This window comes from Arachis ipaensis, chromosome B7 (assembly GCF_059453495.1).
Source record: "Arachis ipaensis isolate K30076 ecotype BB chromosome B7, ASM5945349v1, whole genome shotgun sequence".
Taxonomy (NCBI): Eukaryota; Viridiplantae; Streptophyta; class Magnoliopsida; order Fabales; family Fabaceae; genus Arachis; species Arachis ipaensis.
The window spans coordinates 3,957,513-3,971,588 of record NC_142442.1 but is presented as its reverse complement, the minus strand read 5'-3'; the positions used below and the strand labels follow the sequence as shown (position 1 = coordinate 3,971,588).

Below are 14,076 nucleotides of genomic sequence, written 5' to 3'. Positions count from 1 at the left end.
CAAAGAAATTACTTTGCAGGTATATTTCAGGGACTTTTACTCCAATAAAACAGAGATATACTACTCATGAAAAGAAAACTCTAGCAGCAATTAAATCTCTTAAGAAATGGAAAATTGATTTACTACCCAGAGAATTTACATTAAGGACAGATTCAAGTTACCTAACAGGTTTCATACGATATAATTTAAAAGTTGATTATAATCATGGACGATTGGTAAGATGGCAATTATTTTTGTTACAATATCCAATAAAAATTGAATATATTAAGGGTGACAAAAATGTTATTGCAGATACATTAACAAGAGAATGGAGTTCGTCTACAACGCATTAGATCAAGAAATTCAAAAACATGAGCAAGAACTCGAAAAATGCAAGCATTGTCAGCAAATAAGGACACAGATCCAATCCCTCAAGAAGGCCATTGAAGCAATGAAATCAACACAACAAGCAAAACCATCAGAGTTCAGCCAGCTAAGCATGGTGGACAAACCAGGTGAAAAAAAATTTTAGAAAATAAAACAATTGCTGAAATCATTAAAAAATCCACCCAAGATAAAAAAATATTATGTACTTTATAATAGCCCCATGAAAGGAGTATATGATACCTGGGAAAAAGCAGCACCATTCACACATCAATCAAGGATAATTCATAAAGGAGGGTTTCTAACACTGGAAGAGGCAAAGGAATCCTTCAGGGAATATGAAGCTCTCCATCCAGAGCAAATCCTAAAAAGAGCAGATAAAGCTCCAATTCAAACCCAGAGAACAGGGATAATGAGAAACATTCCTACAAGGGCTGAAATCAAGGAAAAGAAAAGGGTCTGTAGATCTAATCTCAGAGAAACCCTTAACATAGTCCTAAATTGGACTGAAGAAAAAAGGGCAATTTTGGGATATTATCCTATTGCCAAAGAACAGTTAACAAAGCTGGTTATATTTTCAGATGCTTCCCCATCTGACACCTATCAGTTTTTTCAGTATGGATTAATTGATACAATTTTAATTTTTAATGATCTAAAAATTATTAGTGAGTTTCCTGCAGGATTCGTTGATGCAGTAAAGAGATTTAAAAATATGATTGACAATGTAAATCCAAGGGATATATCTCTAAAATTTACAAACAGTCAACCTATTTTTAATGAAGAAGAAGAATGCTTGGTTCCAGCACACCAAGTAATATTCATGTCCGTCTTCCCAGAAAACTTTCAACCAATTGATCAGATTCAAGATTTAACAATTTACAGTCATGAAGGAAGGCTAGTCAGCACATTAGTAAGGGTCTTTGAAAGAACTCAAAAAATAACGAAGGAATCTCACACAAGGATTAATTATAAAAGTAGAAATACTCTGCTTGTATCCAGTAAAAGAAATGAAATTGAAGAAAGAGAGATGAGACTCTTGGTGGAATTTGAATCAGCATTCTACAACTTATCTGGACTTTTAGAAAAGCTCCCTGAAGGGATAAAGAGGAATCTCTGCTATTTGATAAAAGACAGAGAAGACCACAAGTGCCAGCTATGTGCCTCAGAGATATCTGAAAAAAGCAATAATGAAACGGAATCAACTCACATGATGAAGGAAGAGGACAATGCATCTGAGGGTCACATGATAAAAGAGGAGGACAGTGCATCTGAAGCATCTCTCAATATTATTGCATAGTGACATAAGCACTTAGGTCATAGAGCACCAACAATGTAGCTGGTACAAGAGAACAAACAATGACGTAAGCAATGACGTCATAAGAAGGGTAAGGATGGGAATTGTCCATCAAACCCAACTATTATAAATTGGTTGCTTAGGCAATTGTAGAAGCATCAGATAATAGAAAGCAGGAGGCTAAGAGTACTCATATGCTAGGAGAGTAAGGAGGAAGCTGCCAAGGCGATTCTATAGTCTGAGGAAGAATTCCCTTAGGGAAAAATAATTCTAAACTCCCATCTGGAGTTAGCATCTACAATCTTCCCTCTGGAGATAAAAACACCTTATGTAAAATATACTAAATAAATGAAGTTTTTCTTCAGAAAGGTACATCTTCATCCTAGTTTTTCAATTATGAATTATTTAGAAAGTTTAGAATTAACAGAAGAATCTGATTATTATAGATTAACTGCTTTATTAGATAATGAAAAACAGGCTGTTCTAAAAACAGAATTAAATCTCAAATCAAATGAAAATTTTAATAAACAAAATCTTTTAAAAGAAGTTTTTAATAGAAAAAATATAATATACTATGGAAAAATCCAACTTGAAGCCCCTATAAAGATAAAATTCGCCAATGGAGAACTTGAAATAACTTTGATAAATGATGAAGAATTGAGTAAACAAATTGAGAAAATTAAGGATTAACAAAAAAGATCTAAAATTGGATGGATTCATATTAGTACTATACAAGTCTTAATCAAATCTACATATATGAAAGGAATTAATTCACCAATAAGCTTAGCAATCTGTGACAAAAGAATTACTGATGACCCAATAGATCAAATAATTGGAATTGTTCATGAAAACTTGGCAAACGTAAATGTTAAATTCAATGCCCATCTTGGTTATGCTATACCTTTATCAACTGAAAATCTTGGAAGATCTATAAGTTTGGCTTATAAATTTCACAGAAAGAATCTAATGGAACAAGACGATGAACCATTCTCAATTACATATGCAATAAATTATGCTTTAACAAATAGCCATCATAGTATAATATTTAAAAACAGAGAAAGAATTTATGTCGATGAATTATTTTAGAAAATTGTAAAAACAGAAATACCAAAATATAAAGCTATTGAAAACCCAGTTCTATTATTAAAAGAACCACCAGGAAAATTAGTTTCATCGAATTTTCAAATAAGAGAATCTAAAATTAATAGCCCTTTAAGTTTATCTAAGTTAAAGATTAAAGAAGAAAATTCTGAAATAAAAGAATTAACAAAAAAGGTCGAAAAATTAAACGAAACCCTAAACACTAAATTATGACAATAAATAAAGAAAAAATATATGTAACTTATCAAGACAAGAAACAAGAGCTCTTTGAAAGAGAAAATCGGTTTAATTATTTACAGTTTTCTGAAATAAATCAAAGAGCATTTGAAGCACTAAAAATAATCTATGACAAGTTGAAAAGAGAAGTTGAAGAGCTAGAAAAAAATGATAGAATCTCTAGAAAATAGTGATGAATCGATGATAGAATTTGCAGAAATTCTAAAATAAATAATGAGGCATACAAAGATTGAAAGACCAGAAAATAAAATAAAAAGAAAAAGGGCGAAAGAATTAAAAAAACAAAATAAAGGAATATAAAAGGGAATTAAATAATCTTCAGATCGAAATTAATGACCTTATAATAAAAAGGATAGAAATAAGAATAAATATAAACAAGTTAGAGTTAAACTTAAAAAATTTATAAATGCCTGAAAAATCATATTATGATTTAAAAGAATTAAAGCTGTTAAAAGAAAAAATGGAGAATGAAGTTGAAAAATTAAAAAGATATTTAGAAACAACAGAAAGTGTAGAAATAAAAGAGTTTTTTGAAGATTTGAGAAATTATATTAAAGAAAAAGACAAACAGATAAAAGATTTTATATACAATAATCCATGCAAAAAAGAATATTATAAACAAAAACAAGATTGAAAAAATTATAAAAATGAAATCAGAATTATAAATACTAGTAATAGTAGAAATTGTCAAAACTTTTGTTTATGATTTGGCAAATCATTTAAATAAAGCACCACCAATCAAATCTATACAAAATATAAATTTATTCGAAAAGTTAATAGAAATTTCGAAAAAAGAAATTAAAAGAAAAGACGATTTTAAAAATTGGTATCAGAGCCAAGTTAACGATTAAGGGTAACACTTTCTCCTTAAGCAACACTTTTAGTGATACGCTTTTAACAACCACAAAAAATAAAAAATCTGTACATCAACATCTGTACACTAGACAGACCCTTCACAATTATATGAAAATTTTATTTGCATTGATTTTTGAAAACTATACATACCCTTTTTTCAGCAGAAAACAGATTAAAGAATGTCAAACAAAATAAATTAAAAATAAAATAAAATAAAAATGAAAGAGTTATTTGAATGTGGATACATTTTGGCATTTACTTCATATGCAATGGAAGCACCATTGCTGCAAACTGCAGACAGCGGGACCTCACAGATTAAAGTCTGAGTGAGTTCATGTGCTCATCATTAATTAAGAGATTAATTAAACTGCTTCAAATTAAAATCCTCATCCCTACTTTCTTTATTTGTGTACTGAATTTTTATTACTAATATTAACTGCTATTATTGTAGTAGGTTTTGTTCTACTGATTAATTATTCTTACTTGTTTTATTTCTCTTAGTCTTGTTTTAAACATTTTTGTGGTATCATATCATCATCATTTTTTGTTATTTCCCATATTTCTCAGTCTTACAGGTCATAATTAATTCACGGCGAATTTAAATTTTATTTAAGAGTTTATTACTAACGAATGAATTACTATATGGACAGAATTTGATTTAAGCGAACTAGTGAGTTAATTATTAGATTAATCCAAATTAATTCATATTATCATCATTTAAATTGTGCTTAAACATGCATGTCAAATAATAATTATTTTTTCAAGAGTTTAATTTTATGTACTAAGTTACTAACAATGTCAAAAATTTTATAAGCATCTAATTAAATTTATATATTTAAATTTTTTTAAGTAATGAATTTTAGTATTGGTAACTTTTGCAGATGTGATAATATATAATTAAATGATTGTATTAAATTTTTAACCTTTCCTCACTTTAAACATCAACTGGACAAAATGAATAGGAAAAAAAAAACAATTTTTGTTTTGCCTCTTTTAAAATAAATAAATACTTTTTTTATTTTGTAATTGACTCTTTTCTCCTTTTATTTATTATGTTATTATAATATATGAAAATACATAAATGTATGGATGCATGTGTAAACAATAATCTTTAATTAAAAAATAATGAACACCAACAGTGAAATGTAATATATAAATGTATATATGGATGTATAAATTATAACCTTTAATTAAAGCAAAAATTAGACATATATATTATTCCATTTTAAAAAATTTAAGAATAAAATTTTGGCCCCCCTATAGTTTGGGTCTAGCTTTGCCCTAGCCTTCTATGTAATAGTCAGAGGAAAAATAAAAAGAAAAAAAGAAAAAAAAAAGGAGAAAAACCTTTATATCCCCTAATAATTAGCTCGAAAGACAACGAGATTCTTGACAAAAAAAATCTCAATCCGGCCCTTGACAATTATCTCGAAAGGACAACGAGGTCTTTGTGCAAAAAAAAAAATTAATGTTGTTTTTTTTTTACACAGGAGCTAATCAGTCCCAAAAAAAAAATATCAGAAGCCGGATTTGGTGTTTTTTTTTCTTGGAGACCTCATTGTCCTTTCGAAATAATTGTCAGGGACCGGATGGATATTCACTAAAAAAAAAAAAGAGTATTTCATGATGCTCCACTAGAGGCCTACCATGTGAAAGACTTTGATTTCCTTCATAAAGATTATTTTGGGCATCTTTAATTTCTTACAAACAATGGTAAGTAAGAATGAATAATAGATAGATATAAGCCATAAATCTTATTCAAACATAACCATCATTACATCATATGATGGTACATTAAAATTTATACACTATTTTTCATAAAAAGAAAACTAATATGTGAGTTTGAAATAGATGATGATGATAGCTATATGTTAAGAAAAAAAAAAAAAGAAAAACAAACAAACACTGGTCCAATAAGTTAACATACAGACAAACTCACTTGAATATCCACACATTTTTTATTTCAATAAGATTATTAGACACAAAGTAGATATATGTATGTATGTGATATTAATTGAATTATAAATGCATGGCTCTCTGATCAGAATAACATTTTTCGTACACAGAATAATGGGAGGTACGGATCCTCATTAGCACCAAGGAAAGAAGAAAAGATCGAGTATTAGAATGGAAAAACAAAAATAATGTAAATATAAAATAGTTTTATTATTTCAAAATTACCTAAATATATAAATTTAACCAAATAATTATATAGCAGAAACTTAAGAAGTCAGTAGTTTTCAATAATTTTAGCAATTATTTAGTCAGTATAAATATTAAATTATCTTCAACAAATAAATTTTATTAATTTATATATGTAAATTGTATTATCTCATGTATATAAATTTCGGTAAATATAAATATAAATTATATATCTTTTGTATACAAATACTTATAAATATAGGTGTAAATTATTACTGATTAAATACGGACACAAAATGATAATATTTACTAATTACATAATATTACGTGGTATTACTAATTATATAATTTTTTATAATATATATAAGATTAAAATAACAAAAAAAATTTAGAATTTACACTTCAAACAGATGAATCTCTAAAAAAAATATTAATAATTTTTTTAAAAATTAGTACATATAGATACACTAATTTTAAATTAGTTCCTAATCATTAGGATAAAAGATCTTAACTGAAGCTACTTTATACATATTTATTATTTTAAAAAACTTTATTAATATATTTTTTTTAAAACTAATCTATTCAAAATATAAATATTTAGGAATCTATTTATATTTTATTGTATATAAAATAAAAAAAGAGGGTGATGGTGTAGTGTGTGAATGTGACAAGAAGAAAGGGATAGGAGTGGGAGTGAAGCACATGGAGTCCCATATGGCCAACACAAAAATGAAAATTTACATCTCTAAATGCAAAAAATATCAATCACCCAATCCATCCTCTGGTTTCCTTCTTGGAAACATCACCACCTCCCTCTTCTGCCTTCTCCACTACCACATGTTCTTCCATTCATGAGAGAAAATTAAAATTCTAAATCTTGATTAAAATATAAAATCGTAATAAAATTTAAATTGTTAAATTATAAATTTAGTATAAATTTTATCAAATTAATTAACTCATTTAAAATTATAATATTAAAATATTTTAAAATTTAAATCAAGATTTTAACTATTATGATACGTATATACAATTTTAATTTTTTTTAATATTTACATAAATTCATAAATATAAAATAAAAGGTTCATAAATGTTATTCATCAAAATATATTTGTATAAATATTGGATCTATCTCACAAATTTTTCGTATACTAATATACACTTTCATATCATTATCCTATGTCTTTGGTTTAGCAACATTTTTTTTTTGTTTAAATTCCGTTTATTGTATTGATTATGTTTGATTTGTCACATGTATATGTGTAACAGTTCTATCATCAATTAAGGCAATTGAATTGATATCAATATCATCCATTTAGTATGTCTGATTTGGTGCAATAATTACGTACGTGAATTTTTAGATTATTTGATGTTAATTTTTCTTTTATTGTAAAAGGATTTTAATTTTGATCACAATAACAAAAAAATTATTTATTCTTTTAATAAAAATAATACAAAAATATTTTTGTTCTTTTATAAATTTTTTTAAAGATTTTGTTATTATATATTTTAATATAATATTTTTTAAAAATAAATAAAAACAAATAATTGATCGAAATATTCCAATTGTCATATTTTTATTCATCCATATATTTTATTATATCAGTATGTGTATAAATTAAGGGAAAGTATGAGGAGCAAATGGAATACTTGTACAATGTGTACAATGGAGGTTTATGGAATATTAGAGATATAACCATTAATGTTACTTTTTCCCATCAGCTGAAGCTTTTGGGATGAGTGATATCATGGTATGGTGTTAGAACACTAGATCCAAAAGGTCAAGAGTTCGATTCTTGGTGAACCCCAAAATTAATTTAATCGTCCATTGTATGCACAATAATATAAATAACAATTAACAAGTACAATATAATGATGCACTATACGAATTTTAAAATTTAATTTGTTTTACGTACTTACATAAATCCATTCAATTTATATTTATATATATATATATATAGTCTATTTTATTGTGTAAATAATTTTGAATTTTATATATATATGAAATTCGTATATGATTTATATAAATAGCCACTATGTGTGATACCTATTCCATAAAAGCAAGTTGCATGTCTGACATATCTCGTGCGAAAAATACTTATAGACTTAATGTAAATTCTAATTACAATCGTAATTACTAATTAGCCATATTTTTATATAAATTTTCAGTAGAATAATGTTAGGCAATCTAATTTTTTTAGCCAACTTTAATTAAATTTTTTAAATTATGTTTATCTTAAGTTTTTATATCAAAATATTGGTTTAATTACTCTGTTGGTCCCTATAGTTTCGCAAAATTTTTAATTAGGTCATTATACTTTTTTTCCTTTTAATTGGGTCCTTGCACCAAATTTTTTTTTCAATTAAGTCTCTCTTGATAGTAATTGACTTCATTGTGTAGGGACCTAACTAAAAAAAAATTGGTGCAGGAACTCAAATAAAAAAATGTAGAGACTCAATTGAAAAAAAAATTGGTATAAGGACGCAATTAAAAAAAAATATAAAGACCTAATTAAAAATTTTGTAAAACTATAGGGACTAACAGAATAATTAAACCTAAAATATTTTAATCATAAAATTTAAATTATATATTAAATTCTGAAGTTAGTTAATTTTAATTAATTAATATTAATTTCCTATATTTATTTAAGTATTGTAGATATGATTTATGATTATAATTAGTTTAAAAACTAAAATGACACATGCACGTTAAAACATTGAATAATTTAAAGCAAATAAAAAAGGTTAATGAGATATTAGTATTGGGATTGATAAGAATAAAAGTTGATTAAGAAGCGGCTAATAATAATAGGGGGAGGGTTTTGTGGGGCTCAAGGGTGGGGTCAGTGGAAAGCATACACGTGGCATTCATGCGAAGATTCATATGAAAGAGAATGGAGAGGCACATGGGTGAGTCTTAGCTTCAAGGATTCCATGTGAGCACATGTGCTTTCTTCCCCTTCTTTTCTGTCTTCTCGGACTAGTGGGACCATTTTTTTAAGTGCTTATTTATAATCAAATATTTTTATATATAAATATAATAGTTTAATTTTAATGTATCGAAAGTGTGAAATATTTTGTCAATGAGTTATAGTTCAAATGACATAGTTTTTTCATATTCAGTTAAGAGATTGCGGGTCGAGTATTCTATTTTTGGTAAAAAAAAAAAGAAAGTGTAAAATATTTTACTAATAAAATATAGTTCCAATGTCTTTTTATATTTATTTAGAGATTGTGAATTCGAGTTTTATTTTTAACTTTAAAAAAAATATGAAATATTTTATACACATATAAAACAATTTTTACTAATATAACATTATGTAATTAGATATATATATAAAATAATTTTATATTAATATTAAATACTAAAAATAATAGTTAAAGTGTGTATATATTATTTTAAATATTTTAATTAATGGATTTTTATTTTTCACTCATATTTACACTCTTCTTTGTATACGTGTGTACTTCTGATCATTTATATTTCTTAGATGAATATAGAAAATCATATTATTTAACCTATAACATATTGGTAAGATATTAGCAAAAATACCTACATTGTTACAATCAAAAATTAAAAATATTATGTATATAAACCACTAAAATTTGTTCACTTTTTAATTTAGATATGGAAAGAGGAATGATGTAGAACCTAGTTATGGAATGTATAGGTGCTTTACGTAGTTGTAGTGTCAAAAACAAATCGGACCCTTCGATTTGTACTTAAAAAAATAAAAAAAATTGTAATACACAAATCGTACTGTCCGATTTGTGTTTTAGACAATTAAAAAAATTTTAATATTAAAATCGGACCATCTAATTTTTGTTTTTAGAATAAAAAAATTTAAAAATACAAATCAGACCCTCCGATTTTTTCTTCCACACAAATCGGACCATCCAATTTGTGTTTTTAATTTGTTTAACAAAGAAATCGGACCGTCCATTTTTTTCGCTTCATAGTTAAAAAAAAAAAACTGTCTCCATATTTATGTCTAACACCACCCACTTCCATAATCATGCACAATACACACAATTTACATATCCAAAAAATGAGCCAAATTTATTAGTATATATTTTATATTTAATACGTATGTTATGCCAATAACTAATTTGAGTGCACAATAATCTTAGTAGCTATACGAATCCTTGCAAGTACAATGGAGTAATGTGAATACATATATTCTCACTCCAACTAAATTATATAGCTCATACTTTATAAGAGTATCTTCCTATTAAATAGAAATCGTTCAGATGTCGTCTTTGAAGATCAGGCACGTATTTAGGATAGAATTAGTGAATCTTTTCAGGTTTATCGCATGCACTCAATACTATATATAAGGAGTAATACTTTGCTTTTAAAATATGACATTTTCATCTTAATTCTTATATCTCTTAAAACACAAATTAACTTAAGTATCCAAGTCTTTTATAAATATCTCTCACATCAATCGATCAAAATCCAGAGTTTTAAATGCAATATATGTCATGCATACATGTCTAAATATGATATGATTTAATTTATTGTTAAATATAATAATTAATTATCACTATTTAGCTTGTCCACAGCTGCTAAAGACAAATCACGTAAATATAAATACAATAACGTAACATCACACACGACTAAAAATGTAATAAATCTTACGGTGGTTATAATATTTAAAAAAAAATTATTAAAATTAAAATAATATGTGTTATTATTTAATAATATTTTTAACCAATATTATTAAAAAAATATTGTCAATTTTGTTTGAAAAAAGGAAGTTGTTTATGGAATATTAAGTTCTTCCCAATTCCCATGGTTAGCCATTGAAATATTAAGTTCTTCAGTTTGATAGACAATGCATGATTAATTTATCGGAAATTGAAATTTTATTTTAAAAAATATTACAAACGCAAAATATGATTCAAAATTGATCAGTTAAAAAGTAAACAACTTAACTAATTTATAATTATATTTAATTAATTTTATTTGTTTTTAATTTATAATATTTGATATTAATTGCTTCTCACTCCAAATTAATATTTGATATTAATTGTTTCTCACTCCAAATTAAACTTCCAACAATCTCGATTTTTAGTATATAAAAATTTTTATAAAATATATAAAAAAACATCTATTTAGTATGAAAAAAAATATTCTGATACTTAGTAGAAGAAACATCCTAATGCCTAACATAAACCCATTTACGCAAAAATTTTGAATTCAAAGACATTTAGCTGATTTTTGGCTGATACCTCTTAATTTCTAGCATTGTTGTTCAAAATTTGAACAGTTTAATTTATTGGAGGTAACAAGGATCATGGATTACTGGAAATAATGGAAAAAATTTCAGAGGGCAAATATAAAAAACCCCAGTGGCTAGTGGGACCATAGCTTCGTTGTCAATTTGTAATTGATTGAAATTTTAATTATTATTTAATTCCCATTCTATCCCTCTTCTTCTAATTCCCTCTCTTCTCATAATAAACACACACACACACACTCTCTTACACTCACAAGAACAATGGGAGAAGGCGAAGACAACGCAGAAGAACCACAGATAATCTCGATCACCATGCCACCACCATTTCACCACCACGACAAGAAGCAGGCCGCATTGCATGTTTTACGGCGAGGCCGGAGGCGGCGGAGAGAAGAAGAAGAAAAAGAAGAAGAAGAAGAAGACCATGACGATGTGAAGAAAGAGGAAGAAGAAGAAGAGGAGAGAGAAGAGGTAGAGAGAAAGATTGAAGCATTGAAGAAGATAGTGCCAGGTGGCGAGTCAGTAGAAGGAGTTGAGAAGCTCTTCGATGAAACCGCCGGTTACATACTCTCTCTTCGCTGCCAACTCAACACTCTTAGGGCTCTTGCTGCTTTCTTTCACAATAATCTCCACCAAAACACCAATTAACCTTAACTTCGAGGTTAATTAATTGATTAATTCTACTTAATCATCATCAATCAACGGCTCATTAGTTAGATTCTTAATTTTGTTTCTGTACTCTCGTTGGGATCAAGGAAAATATTTCCCATCTTCTTAATTAGATTTATTTATTTAATTTTGTACCTGTTTTTTGGGGGCGGTTACTAGTTATTATGTTATTTGGTATAAATTTAGGTGCAGTTATATTTATATGGAGTTGATAGTTGAGAGCTGTTAAATAATAATTTAGTTAAATTTATCAAATATTTAATAACTCTCTATTATTAATTTCATATGAAATTAACTTCACTTCAATTTTTAGTTTCTAGTTTCTACCATGTTATTTTATCCGTATGCTATTAATATCTGCGGTCTTATGCTTAGTAACTTGCTATTACTCATCATCAGGATCTTATTATCATAGCATGGTTATTTTTGGCGTACGTACTCACCTTAAATTGATGAGAAATGTTAGAATTTTTTTTTCATTTATCTTTATCTTATATTTGGAGCTAATTATTTATTTTTTTAAATATTTTATTAAATTTATTTTGATGAAATAAAATGTGATTAATGGAAAGTAAGTGTAAGTCTATTTTAAGAAAAATGTGAATGTGTCATACATCTGGTTTCAGTTGATGATATCTGAGGTAAAGTTAGAATGAATGGGTGAAAGCTTATGACATGTGATGTTCCTTCTCATGTGTAAGTGGGCTTTAATATTGCAGGTTTTTCCACCTTGGTCCAGTGGGCCACCCTATTTTGTCCAAAAATCTGGATAGAAATCACATTATTATTATTATTATTATTATTATTATTATTATTATTACAAAAGTGAAAAATAGAACATACACATGTTGTCATTGGCCACTTTCTCTCTTCTTTTCATCTTTTTATTTTGGAAAGTGTTCGGTAGGTCGGGTATCGGACGGTTTGGGGTAACTAGTTAGGTGTAAAGCTGAGTCCCTGCTTCAGCCTAAGGTCCTGGAAGTGAGCAGCGCGAGCAGCCGGCTTCCCGAGTTTTTTACGAGTGAAGGAGGTGCCACCTGCAAAGACACTCCGACGATCAAATCAGTCTAGAGCGCAGGTGGTGAGGAGGGAAAGTGATGGTGACGTACCTTGGGGGAGGGTAGGACCCTTCCTTTATATACCTTGTTTGTGGGTGGGCCCCACGAGGGGAGGCCTCCTTCCATAAAGTTTCGCTTCCCACAGCTATCAGCCAGGACGCGTGTCCGGATTGTAGACCCGGCGGGTTACATAATTTGACCCACCCGTGCAGATCGGTTTACCTATGAGTCGGGCGGCAATTTCGCTCAGTTGGGTTGGACCGTAATAGAAAAGTTTTTTATTTTGAAGATTTTGAAAAAAGAATGTTATATAGTATATACACCACTTTTAATATATTTTCTATTTTTTATATTAAAGTGTAATTAATAAGAAATAAAAAAATAAAAATTTGTCATTTATATCATAATAAATATTTATTTAACAATGTATTACAAAATAGTATGAATATAATTTTTTTTTTTAGAACAGGGTTGTTTGACTTTTTAGTGTTTTAGCTATTAACTTAGAATCGAAATGCATTGCATTATAAATTACTGAAAATAGATAGAGGATCCAAGTTGTTGGGCTAAAGAATTCACATGGCTTGTGTTATTATCCGAGGTGGATTTTCAAAGATGCAAGATAAAATTACATGGTTGGTGACTTATATCATTATAATAACATGCATGTGAAAAAAACTAATATTAAAAGATAATAATCTCTTTTCCAAGATTTTGACTTAAAAAAATAGTCCATTTTATAGGGACATATCTTCAAATGTGAAATTAATAAACAGTTAGGTGCAAATTTCAATTTTTAGTATTGAGTTTGAAACATAATTCATTTGGAGAATTGGAGTTGCATTTCAATCCTGCTGCAGCAACTTTTGTTAGATGCCAAGAATATATATTTTAAAACCCTAGTTAAACTTTTTAGTTAGATTCTTCTTTTAAGTAAACGAAAAATTACTTTTTTTTTCTTCTATTTTCTAGAAAGCTAACACTCCTTAGCTTAAAAAAAAAAAAATTGTTCATAATAAATTTGTTATATTTCATAAGCTTATCGATATTCCGAGTGTCATGTGTCTCTATATTTGATGATGCATGAATATAAAACAGACAAACTATGAAAAAAACT

General features: G+C 27.5%; 1 protein-coding gene across 1 annotated transcript; it reads left to right on the top strand.

The window, feature by feature from the left end:
- The first annotated feature begins 11,452 nt into the window (after window positions 1-11,452).
- Window positions 11,453-12,008, top strand: LOC107608265 (uncharacterized). Its single transcript, XM_016310107.3, has one exon. It carries the CDS (start codon window positions 11,494-11,496, stop codon window positions 11,878-11,880), a length of 387 nt encoding a protein of 128 aa, XP_016165593.1. The 5' UTR covers window positions 11,453-11,493; the 3' UTR covers window positions 11,881-12,008.
- Window positions 12,009-14,076: the final 2,068 nt, after the last annotated feature.